The 15,965-nt window shown below is 48.4% G+C and overlaps 2 protein-coding genes across 2 annotated transcripts in view; one reads left to right on the forward strand and one right to left on the reverse strand.

Annotated features, from left to right (window-relative positions):
• LOC119459391 (heat shock protein 75 kDa, mitochondrial-like) overlaps window positions 1-15,965 on the forward strand; it is a 58,865-nt gene that overhangs the window by 40,696 nt on the left and 2,204 nt on the right.
• Window positions 943-1,847, reverse strand: LOC125947085 (uncharacterized). Its single transcript, XM_049671419.1, has one exon. It carries the CDS (start codon window positions 1,678-1,680, stop codon window positions 1,111-1,113), a length of 570 nt encoding a protein of 189 aa, XP_049527376.1. The 5' UTR covers window positions 1,681-1,847; the 3' UTR covers window positions 943-1,110.

Here is a 15,965-nt window from a genome sequence, read left to right on the forward strand (position 1 = left end):
ACGGCACTAGCCCCCCGACGGCTTCTCAGCAGCGCATTGGTTCAGCTTCTAGACTAATCAGCAGGGCCCAAAACCTGCGCTTAACTAGCCTCTCCTTTCCCTAGTTCCCTATCTAGGGAAACTGCCGGTATGTAGAGTTCTCCTAATTCACGGCTCCTAGCTCCCAACAGTCTTGGCCGCGCCCCTTTCACCATGGATGAAGAACCGCATATTCTCCTCTCCCCAAGGTCAAGGGCCAAGGTCGAGCCCGGCACTACCACGTGGCCGTACACGCACACTTCGGGGTCCGTAATCGGCGTGTCGCGTCTCGAATTGAGATGCCGCCCGTGAGGCCACGACGCTTGTGACGCCCGTAATTCGGCGAGCCGATGTGGAATAAATTGTACGCTGCACAGTCAGGAGCCCACGTTTTTGACGCCCATAATTCGGTGTGTCGAGAAATTATACGCTGTGCAGTGATCACCTCATGTTTTTGACGCCCATTAATTGGCGTCAAAAACGCCTCGAACTCTCGAAAATATGCCGCTCAATGACAGATATACAAAAAGAGCGGTACGATCGGCGCCATCGCGATGTTAAGTTCGCCCTAGGTGCTTGGGTGCTCCTCTGGTTACCATGTTGTCGTGTCAGTCTCTCCCAGAAGCTTCTCTCTCACTACACAGGGCCTTATGAAGTCCTACGTCAAGTTAACGATGTCAATTGCAGTTTGCTCCGTCCTCAAGTCTGACGCCAGTTGACATCGTGCACATTTCGCGGTTGAAGCCATACGTCGCTTGCAGTTCTTCGCCTGACATGCGCCGATACGGCGCTTCAGCACCCGGGGGTCCTGTTATGGAAGGATAGGAGGAAAGAAAAGAAGATTGAAAGACACTGGCTGCCGCGTGTTGTTGCTGGTCAGCTATTTTGACGACAGTAACTCTACTTGTGTATATATTGTAAATACAGTCGAACCTCGATATATCGAACAGCGCGGCGATCGCGAAATAGTTCGATATATCCAGAATTCGATATAAAAAAATCAAGTAAAAAATGCGTCAAAAACTTGTGGAAAACAACCAATGAACCAATCATGATGCAGTAAGTACTCACTTGAGGATTCAAACAAAGCATTTATTGCGTCGGCTTAAAATATTGAAAAAGGGTAGCCTGCTTTTTGTTGGCAATGGCGTGTTTGACGACTGCGTCCTCAATGTAATTCAGGCGATCCACAAGTGATAGGCCGGTGCCTTCAATCGTGCCGCAGTGGCGGCGCACAAGGGCCAGAGCAGCTATGACCTCAGCTGATGTAGGGAGCGGGGCATCATCAGCGCTTGCGGGATCCATCTCGGCAGCGTTTTCGTTTGGCTGCTCAGCAGTAACTTCGGCGACGATCTCCACATCCGTCAGCTCAGCTGTTGTACCAGTGCTGTCGTCACCTCCAACGAAGTCGTCGATGCACATGCTTTGCGGCTCGGCACCAACAAAGCTCTCCAGCTTGCTCCACGTTTCGGCGAGCTCGCTTTCTTCATCTGCGTATGCCAACCCAGCTTCCTCGGATTCTTCCACTGATGCCTCGTCAGTGCAGCCAGCGAAGCCCGCATGCTGAAAGCAGTTGGCTATCGTCGACTGCTTGACGTTATCCCACGACGCTTTCAGCATTTGGATGGCGCCCAAAAGATCGATCTTCAGGTCTTGGCCCATCCGGAGCTTGACAAGCAAAATTTCGATCAGCCGACGCTTGTAGATTGACTTAAATGTGCGAATAATGCCCTGGTCCAACGGTTGCAGCTTCGAAGTGGTGTTAGGCGGCAGAAATACCACTTCGATGTTGCTCAGCTGGGCATCGGTGTGGTGTGCCGTGCAGTTGTCGGACAATAAGGCATACCTTCCGTCCTTGACGCGCCAGGTCCGAATCCCACGCCTTCAGCCACTTGACGAAAATATCCCTCGTCATCCACGACTTCTTATTCCAGGCATAAGTCACCGGAATATTGGGGCAGTTCCGCATGCACCTCGGGGTTTGGAACTTGCCAATTACAAGTGGCCGCAGCTTCGTGCTTCCATCCATATTGGCAGCCAATAGGACCGTCACACGGGCCTTGCCTTGCTTGCCCCCGTGGCACTTGTCCCCGCGAGTGTCCAGCGTTTGTCGCGGAAGCATTTGCCAGAATAGGCCCGTCTCGTCAGCATTGAAGATTTGGTTAGGCTCATACTTTGCGAGAACTTTGGGCCACTCGTGATCAAGCCACTTCTGAATTTCTTCATCATTGGCGTCCTCACTCTCTCCCGACACCGTCTTCCCAACAATGTCGAAGCGAGTCTTGAATCGTTGCAGCCAACCGCTGCTCGCACTGAAATTCTCGGTGCCGAGAATGAATGCAAAGTTCTGTGCCTTCTGTTGCAAGATCGGTCCCGATATAGGAATATTTCGGGCCCTTGCGTCTATAAACCACTTGTGAAGCGCCTTCTCAACATCTTCGAAGGCAGCTTTGCGTACACGGCGTGCGCCGGAGTGCTGACTCTTCTCGGCCTTGGCCTTTATGTTGCCTTTGTTTTTGAGCAGAGTACTCAATGTGCTCCTTGGTATGCCAAACGCTTCTGCGACGCTCGACTTCTTCTCGCCATTCTCGACGCGCTGGATTGCTTCTAGTTTAGCAGCAAAAGTCAGAGTCGTCCGTTTCTTAGCGTTTGCAGCCATCGTTACACACACCACGACGTGCGATAGGCCTAACTCCACACACACGAACACAACGAGGCTACGAGCGCAACGATCGATGCGACCAGGGATGCGACGACGGGGAGGAGCTAGTCCAACAAGTGCAGTGCGTCGACCCGTCGACGCTGCAAGGATGCTGCGTGCGCACGCCGCTACGTTCAAGTGGCGCTCTCGGCGCCATCGATGTGTGCAGTGGTCGTAAACGCCAACCGCGCTGCCGCTAGTTTCGAGAGTGTTGCGGGAAAGCTCGCCGCCTGTCAACGGAGCGCGGGCGGTCTGGGGTGGCCGAGTTCGATATATCCATTATGCGTCAAACATCGTTCGAAATAAAAAATTAAAAATGCATGCGATTTCCCGCGTGATATAGGAACCGTTCGATATAGTCAATAATTCGATATATCCGTGTTCGATATATCGAGGTTCGACTGTACATCCAGTCTATACTCCCAACATCCCCGTAACAATATGACAAAGCAAAGGCTGTTTTTTTATCTATGTCAATTTCCTCTCACTATGGACAATCAATTATTTCTGGGCACAGCGGCTATAGAGTTTGTCAACACAATAAAAATTTTAGCTGTGCTTTTTCATCAAAAAATGTCCTGTGATGATCACTTCGACTACGTTCAATCCCACTTGTCTAGGAATGTAGGTGTTATTGCAAAATTTTGACACATCCTACCTGTAAAACTTGTGGGGTGTCACGCATGCTGTTGGCACAAAGGAACGACGACACAGTAGTGCAAACAATCACAAGGGAATTTATTGCGCCTTTCATACACCAATGCACACTAGCCGAATTACAACCAATAGAACATTCACACGGGCGCGCGACAAATCAAGGAAGTCCGACTCACCGCGACCCGATAGCGAGCGAATACGTTCTCGCCATTGCTATGGTACCACTGCCTAGTCGTTCACGTGTATGGTCACGCGAACGGTGGCGCAGTTCGAACGATCCGTGTTCGTCCATACCGGTGCCCCGCTCCGAGCCATGCGAGACGTCTCGTGAAGTGTGGATCGGCGCACGCGCGGGACGTCCGTGTCTCTCACCGATCCCAACCCAAAGAGAGAGCGCCTTCGACCTTTTTCTCCCAAGTCCCCCCGCCGTTCGGTGGCGTTGGCATCGCGACACTCACGCCATTCAAGGATATTCGTAGAATAGGCGTATTCAAGGATAGGTCGAACTAGCGTCTTGTAAGCCATGAGTTTGCATTCTTTAGTGGAATTTTTCAGCGTGCGTTTGACGTAACCTAGCCTCTGAAGTGCTTTTCAACTGATGAGGTCAATGTGCTGGTGCCATTTGACATTAGTCGTGAAAGTGACTCCAAGATACTTAAATTCATTGACGCACTCAAGGTATTTGTTTCCATTACAGTAAGCAAAATACAAAGGCTCTTTTTTGTTAGTAAAAGACATCGACACTGTTTCTTTAAAATTAATCGACATTTGCCATGAGTGGCTCCAGTGGCAAAATGAAGCAAAAACACTATTTAATTCAAGTTGGTCTTCAATGCTAGTAACATTTGTATAAAGTACACAGTCATCAGCATGCATACGAAGTTTGACCTGGGTATTACTAATAACTTCAGCTGCATCGTTAATGTATATAATGAATAGCAGTGGCCTTGGGGAACACCTGAGGTAACGGTAGCTGACAATGAGTGAGCTTTGTTAAAGGAAACAAACTGAAACCTCGAGTCCAAATAGCTGGTGAGCCAGTCGAGCAATTTGTTTTTGAGAACCGAAAGCAGTTCACAAAAAGTTTTTTGTGACAGACTGTGTCAAATTCTTTCACATAATCAATAAGGCAGGCATCTATCTGTCCATGAGAGTTTAGTGCCGTCGCAATGTCATGGGTGAACTCGATTAGCTGCGTGACTGTTGAGTGGCCAGCACAAACCTCATGTTGCCACTGGGAGATGATGCTATTATCAGCCAAAAACCTGCTAATATGGTTATGATTGCTATGCTCTAGTAATTTACAGCATGTGTTAATTAAAGAAATTGGCCTCTTATTAGAAAGTATTTGTTGCCAGATTTATATACCGGGATGACAGTTGCGATTTTCCAGAGACGAGGAAGAGTACATGTGTCGATAGATTTTTGGAAAATAATAGTTAGGTAACGTGCAACCCATTCTGAATACCTTTTTAAAAATTCATTTGGAACACCATCTGGTCCATTACTTTTGGATGTGCCAGTACTGAGCAGAAGGTTTAGAACCCTTTCTATGGACACTTGGATATCAGAAATGGGCTGCACTCTATTGAGTGACATAGGTTAGTACCATTGTCGGAGACAAAAACAGATTTAAAGTAGTTGCAAAATGCTTCAGATATAGAACGAGCAACAGAACAGGGTTGGTTGTCATAGGGGATGCAGGGTTAGGTTTCCAAAATTTCGCTGGGTTAACTTTCGTGAGCGTAGCCAGTGTTTTGTTATAGTAGAAGTTGCTTGCATCATGTATTTTAGCTTTTAACGTTGTCTTTAATGAATTTAACAAAATATTATGCTGGCTGCTTGGTGGGGAGTTCCGTGGCTTGCGAAGCCATTTGATAGGATAGGATAGGAATAAACTTTATATGTCCAACGGATATGGCTGTTGGTGCCCGGGGCTAGGCTGCCAGGGGTCCATCGCCGGAGAAAAATCTCTCGAGATCCTCGGCAATAGCCCTGGCCCGCTGGACGGCCCACTCCTGGTCTTCGGGTGCCTCGCTGAGGAGGGCGGCTTGCCATCTCTCTGTGAGGCGCCCACCTTCAGAGGGTCCTGATGTTGTCTTCTGCCTTCCTCTTGGTGCTTCTTGCTCATGGCGTTGACATTCCCAAAGCATATGGGCCATATCAGCCCGTTCGTGCTCGCACCAGGGGCAGCCGGGCGATGGGTGCTGCGCGGGCCACAGGCGGTGCAGGTGGTAGGGGTTGGTGAAAGTGCCTGTCTGCAACCGCCTCAGGTCGACTGCCTGGGACCTGTCCAGCCGCCCGTGGGGTTGTGGATATTTCTTGCGTTCTTTCTTGTAGTGACCAAGAACCTCTCGGTACGAGGCCGGAAACTCCGTGATGTCGCGGTTGGCGTCCCCGTTGGCGTCCCCGTGGCCCCCAGCTCCATCCGCCGCGATTTGGGTTGTGTTGGTAACTCCTCCGTTGGGGCCCCGCACAACAACGGCGGCGGCTGCCCTCTGGGGGATCGCGTCGCGGCGGGTAAGCTGCCTCGCGACGAGATGGCCGCGCTCGTTGTGGTTGGGCGGAATGCCGGTGTGTCTTCGGCCGTTGGTATTGTTGTTGTCGTTGTTGTCGCGGCTGTTGTATTTGGTGGTGCCAAGCTCCCCGACGTGCGCGGGGAACCATTTGAGGGCCTTGTTCGTAATCGTGCCGGACACGAAGTCCCCGACTCTGGCGTTGAGCATGCGCGCCACATCCGCGGACACCCAACCTTTCGTGTAGTTCCGGATAGCTGATGTGGAGTCGCTAATGATCAGGCTATCCTCCGTACTTCCGTGGAGTACCGCGAGGGCTATGGCCATCTCCTCCGCTGCCTCGGCCGACGGCAGCTTCGCTGATGCCGTGACTCGTATCCTTCCCTTCGTATCTACGACTGCCATGGAGAAGGCAGGCGCCGACGCCGTTGGCCGGCTGTGTCGTTGATGTTGGCGCTTTTGCTGCTGCCGTTTTTGTCGTAGTAGTAGTAGTGATGGTGGTGTTGGCATCTCCGGTTCGTCTCGCACATTCTGTTGTAGTGGCGGTGGTGGTTGTCGTCCCTCTTCGCCGCCAACGTTAACGGCGGGCCGCGGGTACCTGGCTGCATCGACGAAGAGGACGCCTTCTCGCCACAATAATTGCATGATACACCAGGGGCGTTTGAAGTTGCACTTTATACATTTTTTGCAGCAAATATCAAAATGCATTCTTAGATAATGTTGTAGAAGTACTCAAGTACGGACGGTATTGACGTCACAGTGTTCACTGGAAATCAAGAAGTGATCAAAAGGTGTTGCCAGTGAATCAGTTATAGCAGTGTCATCTGCACAGTTGAAATTCAACACAGTTTTAAAAAACGGTGGTATGACGTCAATGGTCAGGTTAAATGTAACGAGGACCACCTTTGATCAGAAAGACCATCAATTATTTCACATTCAAAGCTGTTGCGTAAAAGTGGATCGTTCACAAAGACCAGATCCAAGACGGAACCCTCACGTGTAGCAACAGTGACAGTCAAATGAAGTGGCCAAGGTGGCCAATCAATGAAGTGGCCAAGTGGCCAAGCACTTGGCCATTCACTTGGCCAAGTGGCCAAGTGAATGAAGTGGCCAATTAAGGAAATGGCCAAGTGGCCAAGTCAAATGAAGTGGCCAAGGTAATCAAAGACTCACACAGTGATTTGTCACGGCCACCCACATTAAGAAAGCTCCAGTTTATACATGGGACATTAAAATCACCACAGAGTATCAACTTACAGCACTGGAGCCTGTGTTCAACTGTGTAATCACAAATTGGAACAATATCGTCAGAGTTGGGCGGGCTGTATATAACACCCAAGACCACACTGAGGTTATTAATGTTAAATTTGGCCCAAAGTGATTCAATATTTGGTATCTCTGGATGTGCAGAAAATTAAATGCCGTTTCTAAAGAAGAGCACCACGCCGCCACCTCGCCCAAGCGGTGTATTTCTTCGAAGAACTGATAGCCAGGAGGCAAGAATTCAACTTCAGAAATAACATCACTGAGCCAAGTTTCAGTTACACAAGCAAAAGATGGATCGTAACAATGGACAAGACAATTAAAGTCATCAGTTTTATTAATTTAGGAAAATTATAACTGCGCTAAAACGAGACACGAGAACGAAGTGGACAGGACGATCGCAGTCCTGTCCACTGCGATCGTCCTGTCCACTTCGTTCTCGTGTCTCGTTTTAGCACAGTTATAATTTTCCTAAATGTCTTACCAACTAGCCCCCCATCAAACGCTTCTCGAGTTTTATTAAGTAGACTACGTGCATTTATGTTCAGAAGCGTCAATCGGCAGTTAGGCTGCGGTCAAGTAGCATTGCTGGTGGGGAGCCTTCTGGCTGTTTTCACAATGAACTTATTTCCATTGTCCCAAGTGTAGCGATTGTTATCCACGATAAGCCAGTTGTAGTGCAGTCGAGCCTTGCTGCAGTTTTTCCTTGGGTTAACAGAGTGCTTCATAGCTCGCTATGAATCTCGCGTACACGTGCAGAAAAGTCTTCGTTAATGAAAACCTTGGATCCCTTCAGCTTACGCGCGTTTTTTAGTATTTCAGTCTTGGACCTATAGTCTATCAGTCTGAAGATATATCTTCAGACTGATAGAAGATAGGCCTATCTTTCTCTGGTTTACATTTTCCTAGTCTGTGGCAGCGCTCAATGTTGTCACATTTGACTTCCAGTTTAGTTGACAGAAGATCACTTACTGATTTAAGCAACTGATCAGTGCTTTCGGTAAGCAGTTCTGGAATATCATAAATTATTAAGTTGTTACGTCGTGACCGATTTTCCTGATCTTCGTTTTTTTTTAGAAAGTTGACACACAGTGTTCAGAATTTGAGTGACTGTGTGCTCAATTTCTTGTATGCGCTAGTTTATTTCAGCTACTTCAACTGCCATCGATTCTAACTTACTTAAATGTTCGTAGAAAACTGCATACCTAGAAGCTCAGGGCTGCCAGTTCAATGCTAATTCTAGTCTGACCGACAAGAAGGTCAGCTAGCATTTGTTTCAGTGGGGCAAGGATGACTCTCACCACATAAGTGTAGTAACATCTTTAAGGAATACGTAATATTGCTCAACATACACTCAAATGGCATGAAAGACGCCGGGTTCGGCAGCAGGAGCAGAAAGCGATCATCACTTCTATAACATTTAAAATTGTATTTTAAGCCTACCTGTAAGGTGAAAAGAAGACATTTGATGGGACTGATCATCATGCCGCTGCCGGACCCACTGAAGAAGAGTGTCGTGGTCACTGGTTTTATAATCGTTGGTGAGCAGGTAGATGTCGCTGTGCGTTCCGGCCATGCGGAGCAGGGTCCCTCGATCAGATGGCAGCTCATGACTTGAGAATTGAAGAAAGCACACAAGCTCTGGACTGGTTGTGGTAGAGCACATGTACCGAAGAACGAGGGGTAGTTATCAAACGGATAAGCCTGGTACGTTAGGCCATTCAGGGAGGAAAGGTGGTCCTTGCAGTTGTGGCTACCGGGGACTGTGGCTCTCTGTAGGCGAAAAGAAGACATTTGATCGGACTGATCATCATGCCGCTGCCGGACTCACTGAAGACTGTCGTGGTCGCTGGTTTTATAATCGTTGGTGAGCAGGTAGATGTCGCTGTGCGTTCCGGCCATGCGGAGCAGGGTCCCTCCATCAGATGACAGCTCATAACTTCAGAATGGAAGCACACGAGCTCTGTACCGGTTGTGGTAGAGCGCATGTACCGAAGAACGAGGGGTAGTTATCAAACAGATAAGCCTGGTACGTTAGGCCATTCAGGGAGGAAAGGTGGTCCTTGTAGTTGTGGCTACCGGGGACTGTGGCACTCTGTAGGCGAAAAGAAGACATTTGATCGGACTGATCATCATGCCGCTGCCGGACTCACTGAAGACTGTCGTGGTCGCTGGTTTTATAATCGTTGGTGAGCAGGTAGATGTCGCTGTGTGTTCCGGCCATGTGCAGCAGGGTCCCTCCATCAGATGACAGCTCATGACTTCAGAATGGAAGAAAGCACACGAGCTCTGGACCGGTTGTGGTAGAGCGCATGTACGCCAGCTCATGTGGTAGAGCGCATGAGCGCCAGCTCACTGACGAAAACGTAATTGCGATGTGCGCGCGATAGTACAAAGCGTGTCTACATGCTTGGTCTACATGTTTTGCATACGTGCAGGGCTTGAAAATTGTTGTTTTGGTTATAGTGCGGTACCGCTTATAGTGCAGATATTCGCGACTCTGGCGACTTACGTTATAAGCGGTCTACACTGTATCTGACTATGAAAAAGAGCAATATAGTCGGTGCATCGAAAGTCGGTACATCGAAAAACTGGCGACATATAAATATCACGATGCAAACACCGCTGAGCTTTTTACATAGGGAATCAATATGTCTATTACAACACCTAGTTATGTTACGCTATTCACATGCTCACTGGGCTCTCCCTCGACCTGCAGCACACGTGAGTCGAAGGTTGTAGCTTTATGTGAAGAATGAATTAACATATATTTTGTCTTCTTTACATTCAGTAGCAGCTTATTGCTACTGAATGTAAAGATGTAGCATGCGAGATAATAAAAATTAATTCCTGTATCTTTTTCCCCTATTCCAATCTCTAGAATCAGAGTTCAAAGCCATTTTTATTTGCTTGTTTTATGAAAAAAGCAATTGTGATGAAATATTTTGTTGTTTTGTTGCTTTTCCAACCTCAAGAAGAGAGTTCAACGCAATTGTTGTGGTTTATTCTAAGACCATCGATTGGGACAAAATGCTTATCTTTAAAACGAATGCTTCTCTGTACTTCTTGATAACACATGAATTACCTAATGGTGTCAAAGCAGAAAATACAAGCTGGTAGCTTGTAAAATTTATATAATCTTGTAACTTCTTTTTTACATTCTCAGAAACTGTAAATTAAGAAATATGTACATTACCGATCTTCCATGTATGTAACATGCTTGTGTGGTGCTGTTGTGTGCCTTGTATAAGGGGGGCCTTCTTCAGTCGAATTGTTTCACTTTTCTCCCAAGCTTGCCCACATCTACAGGATGTAAATAAACTCGATGATTGATTGATTGATAACCGATATATTGTTAAAAACCGGTATCGTTATAAGTGGGTTAGACTGCAATTCATATTAGAAAGCCAGTTAACAGAACGCCAACCAAAATGGTGTTGTCGAAGAGGTTAGACGTTTTTGGCTTCCATACTGAAGCCCTGTTCACTCTGTCTGACGTCATCCAAGCATTCCTATGGTAATGATGATCTCTGCTGCAGAAGGAATGTTCGCCTAGAGGGGCGTGTACTTGAACGATGATGTGGGCGTGGCACTCACAAGTAGGGGGCCTCAATGCGCAAATGGATGGCGACATTCTTTAAAAAAGTTTTTTTGATAGCTTGTCTGGCCTTCTCGCTGAAAGTGCCGGAGGTTCAAATCCACCTTCATTATCTGCCGGCACCACACGTTTTACATTGGTTAAGAATATCCACACCATGGGAGACACAGTTCAGGGCTTCGTCTTTGGGAGAGAAATGGGAAACTTGCCGGACGTAGGACAGCAGATCTGGCGGTGTTTTCTTGTCTTGTATGGCGAATTTTGGTCCAAGGCCTAGCACTCGACGCACGTCATTTGGCAGATGTCCTGTCCGGTGTAGGTTGTTCCTTTCGAACATGTTTCTGGAGCTGCCTCAGTTGCAGCTGCCACAGAAATTCCGTGGTACGTTCTGTGATGAGGTCAAGTTCTCGCAGGGTCATGTTTGCCCTGAGTGAAGGCACTGCCTGGTACATTTGTACAGACAGGTGTTATCTGTAGATCTGGGCTTGCTGAATCGCCTCAGATCTAAGGATCTTGCACACTCTGCCACCCTGTCCTGCCGACTAGAAGAATCCTCCGAAAAGAGTGATGACATCTTCTGGTAGTATGCGGTTCCTAATGCAAAATTTTGTTCATCCTGTCCAATTTCCTGAACAAGTGCATCTGCCAAATGACATGTATCGAGTGCTAGGACTTGGGCCAAAATTCGCCATACAAGATAAGAAAACACTGCCCGATCTGCTTTCCTTTTTTATTTCTTTTAGAGTGCGACGCCAGATTTTAGCCAAGAATTTGCAAAAGTTCTTGCTCTTGCTAAGAAATGCCTGAACCCCTGGCAAATCACTTAGTGAACTTCCCAGTGAAGAGAGCATTCATTTTCTTGATATTACGTTAACCTTTAAAGAAAGCCACGTATGCTGGAGCTATGAACCCCGAGCAGACAAACTTCTCCCACCATTCAAATCAGCCCATTCTTAACTACAAAAGATCAATTACCAATCTCTGCCTCAAGAACACCTTGGAAAAATCTTGCCCACACCTATTGAGCCAAAGTTCCTGCCAGCAAGCATCGCATCTTTTAGAAGCACCTGAGGCACCTGGTAGGGTCCGTAGCGGAGAAGCTCTATAGGAATATCAGGGCTCCACTGTGCGTCCCAAGAGATGGAGAAAGAAAAAAAAGTATCTGTAATCCCGTACATTCATAAAGTGTCGCACAACATAAGAGCTAATGTTAGGGTCATATTTTCGATGCCGAATAAACTTGCTTAAGTATGCAAAATGACTAACCGTAAAGGAAAAGAAAAGAAAATGTGTCAAGAAAAGCCAAACAAAAGTTGTGAAATGTTATGAAGGCTTAGTTTATCAGATATCTCTAACATGTAACTGTTTTTATGACGGACAAATGGGCTGTTGCATCAACGACTGGATTTTCGAGCTTGCTAACAACATAAATAACAAGACGGAAGGCTGGTTGGCACTTCATTGTGATGATTGCAGTTGCAGACAAAGTTTGAGAAGTGCAAGGTCATTGCAAAGTGCAGTAATGAAATGAAACGCCTCATTATTGAGGCCCACTGCATCACCAGTCTAAGAGACAAATGCATGGCATTTCTCTGAGCTAAGGAAACAGCGTATCTGAATGACATGACACGTGTGTGTGGACGTTCTTTTGTTGCTGTCATGCGCATTGTTGCTTGTGACAAGGTATAAATAAGGTCACATTCTTCTCGGCAATAGACTGTTGATAGTTTGTGCACTGTGTGTGTAACCGTGTTCCTTCTTTTGTCCATGTTGGTTATGCACAATGCTACACGTTCGTAATGAAAAAACCAACAAGCTCAAGTGAAAACCTTACTGAAGATTATTTCCACAAAAGCACTTACCGTAAAATTCCGAGCAAGCTCCCCCACCCGTGCAAGAGCCCCCCCCCCCCCCCCCTAAATGCACTGCCAATTTCAAATTTCCGCGCCGTTCCGGGAAAGCGCCCCCCCTCCCGCTCCGCACCAACACTGGCTTGCCGCATCCAGTCCACGAAAATAATGGCAAATTCGGCAAATCGCACCGGTGCGCATTGGGGCGCCCCGATGAGCCATTTATCGAATCATGGTAGTACCCGCGCGCCCCAGTGGGCACACGAGTGCATCGGGGCGAACTGCAGCTGGCGCTCTGTAGTTCACGGACCGCCGGCCGACGGCGAGATTTGCCTCTCGCACGGCGCAGAGGAGTTCCTTGCGGCATAGCGACGTGACCACTCGGCGACAAAGGAGTGGTCGCGGCTACGCTCTGGCATCGCCAGCAGCTTCACCGCTGCTGATCACTCGCCACCGATATCGTCGCTAGGCCTTTTCCAGTTCACTTCGAATCTGTAGCAGACGGCGCTTCAGAACGAACCGCCGACGCTCCCAAGCAGCAATGTTTTGTTACCGTCGTTGCCGCTTTACCCTCTCCTCGCAATAATTTCAGACGATGAAGAAAATATACTGATATTTACAGCGCCACCAGCTGCGATGCGAGCATGGCCGAGCCGCGGTTCGCTGTCCGCCGTCGGTAGCCATGCACTGCAGCTGAGCTTCACTTGTATCGGAACTCTCATTAGCGCTTAACGTTTCACCGTGGACATATGGTTTTAATAAAGTGAACATTACGCGTCACTTTACTCTATAGCGGATATAATTTTGCCTGGAATAGAAGCTACATAACCAATGTTCGTGTCGCCGGTCGCGGCGACGCGCCGGTGCAGCATCGATGCGCTCTTTCTGTAGTTCTTTCGGTGGTTTTGAGTAACGGTGGTTTTGAGAGCGATAAACACCACTAACAAATCTTTGGCTTAATAAAGTTCATGTTCAATAAAATTTTAATGCTATTCCCACTGCGCTTATTTTTTTCAATTTTTTTTTTTGCGGGAAAATTTTGTCGTGGGCCATCTTGAATTTTGGTGCCGTTCCGGTACAGTGCCTATTCTAGCCACTGTAGTTCCGGGATAGCGCCCCCCCCCCCTAACTTTGCCGGTACATACCTGCCAACTCTTCCGAATTTTCCGTAAAATGTATGAATTTGGACCCGTCTTACGATTTTACGAATGTCGGCTCAATTTTTACGGAAAAGTGGTTATATTCGCGAAATAGTTTTTAAAATTTTTAATAAATTCACACCGTTGCTGGTGGGTAGGGGCGCCACTTACGTAGGGGCGCATAGAGATGGAGGTATGCGCCGTAATCTTTATTGTCTGCAGAGTAAGGAGATTTTTCAATCTGTGACGTTGCCTTCGTCATCGGATTGTTGGAGTACCTGACGACGGCTGGAAGTCACTGGTTGTCGTTACTCTCAACATAGAGGTCCACCTGTACGTAAGTGGCGCCCCCAGAGACGACGACGATGTCGGGTCGATGCGGCAGGCACAGTTTCGGTATGGGAGGCTGTGGCTAGTCGTCTTGCCTGTCACCTTGCTAGGCTTTTTTCGCGACGCTAGGCTTTTTTCGCGAGTACAGTAAAAGCTCGTTAATTCGGAGACGTCCTTTGGTCCCGGCAGGCGTTTGCATTTTTTAATGCAATGAAACTGTCGTTAATTCGGACGTATTTGGCCGCACATCGGTTAATTCGGACAACTCTTGGTGCTCGGCGAGCGCGGAGCGCCGCAAATGTGCGACGCAAACGAGCTATAACGAGTGTACTCTACCATAACGGCATTAGCGTCCACCGAAACGAAGCGACGGAGTTCAAATCGTACGGGAATGACAGCAACGCCAGGACGCTTCGTGCCTATTTGAGCCTTTAAAGCTTTCATTCTTGCGTTTGCCGGCGCGCATAGCACCGCATTGGCCGCGTGCCTTCAAAACTGCGTAGTCGCCATCCGTGATCGCGTTGATAGCGGCCGCGGTTTCATCCGCAGCGGTTGCGGCAAAAAGTAGTTTCGTTTTCACTAGTACACTCTAGTTTTCACTCAGTGTCCGTGCCGTCAGGGAATGGAATACGAACTCCTTGAAAAGACAAAAAAAAAAAAAAAAAAAAGAAGGAAGAAATTTGAGCCATTCCACGCCGCCGTGCGTTGTTTTCCATCCTTCTCCGCATCGCCAGCCTCGCGCGCCTCTGTCCCGTTGCCCTTCCGCCCCTCCGAACACGAATGGTCCGCGCCCATAGGTCTAAGCCACGCCACCCTCCGAAACATGAATGGACCGCGCCAAAACAACGTTAGCGTCCACCGAAACGAAGCGACGGTGTACTGCCCTGGAATGACAACAACGCCGGAAGGCTTCGTGCCTATTTGTTCCTATTCGTGCCTAGCTTGCGTGTACCGCCGCACAAAGCACCGCGTTGGCCGCGTGCCTTCATGACTGCGTAGTCACCATCCGTGATCGTCTTGATAGCTGCCGCGATTCCGTCCGCTGCGGTTGTGGCAAACAGTAGTTTCGTTTTGACTCGGTACGCACGTCGGCCGCGTGCCTTCATAACTCGGTAGTCGCCATGCATGATCGCGTCGATTTCGACAGCGGTTTCGTCCGCAGTTGCAGCAAACGGTAGTTTCGGTTTGACTATGCGTGCGTCGGCCGCGCGCCTTCAGAACCGCAAGGTCGCCGTGCATGATCACGTTGACAGCGGTTGCGGTAAGCAATAGTTTCGTTTTTACTCAGTGTAAAGCTGTCGAGGATGAAGAGAGAGAGATTGCGGTTGTGAAGAGGAAGAGGCGCACCGTCTACATCGCGATGGGCGGCGACCCGGCGACATTGGCGAAAAAATAAACGGGATGTGCGCGCGCTAGTGAAAAGCCCGTCTCAGATGAAGACCTCAGATGAAGACGCGCGCCGCGGCCGCAATGTGAAGGAAGTCGCGAAACCTTCGCCGCTGCGAGCTCTAATCAGTCGCGAGATGACGAGAATTGCAGCTTCCGCATTGCGTTTATGCAAAATAGAAACAGAATTTGCTGATTCATACTGCAAATAAGAGCGTGTTGACGTAGTAAGCATTTGTTTATTGTTTTCTTGATACCCTCCATAATTCGACATTCGGTTAATTCGGACATTTGTTTCGGTCCCGTGAAATCCGAATTAACGAACTTTTACTGTATGACCTGTTTTGTGGGCCTCGCTTTTTTTGTGCGACGTGTTGCTGCATCGGGCGCAGTGCGACTCCGGCACTCCGGTGTTTTGTAGCCGTAGAGGCTGCGAAGTGTGATGGCGGACTCGAAGCCTCGTCAGTACTAGATACTATCAGTACTTCCAAGTGTGTTTGAAGTCGT

Source organism: Dermacentor silvarum, chromosome 7 (genome assembly GCF_013339745.2).
Source record: "Dermacentor silvarum isolate Dsil-2018 chromosome 7, BIME_Dsil_1.4, whole genome shotgun sequence".
In the NCBI taxonomy this organism is placed as follows: Eukaryota; Metazoa; Arthropoda; class Arachnida; order Ixodida; family Ixodidae; genus Dermacentor; species Dermacentor silvarum.

Coding starts and splice junctions, on each gene's coding strand:
- LOC125947085 (XM_049671419.1), bottom strand. CDS start 1,680: ATGGGCCAAGACCTGAAGATCGATCTTTTGGGCGCCATCCAAATGCTG.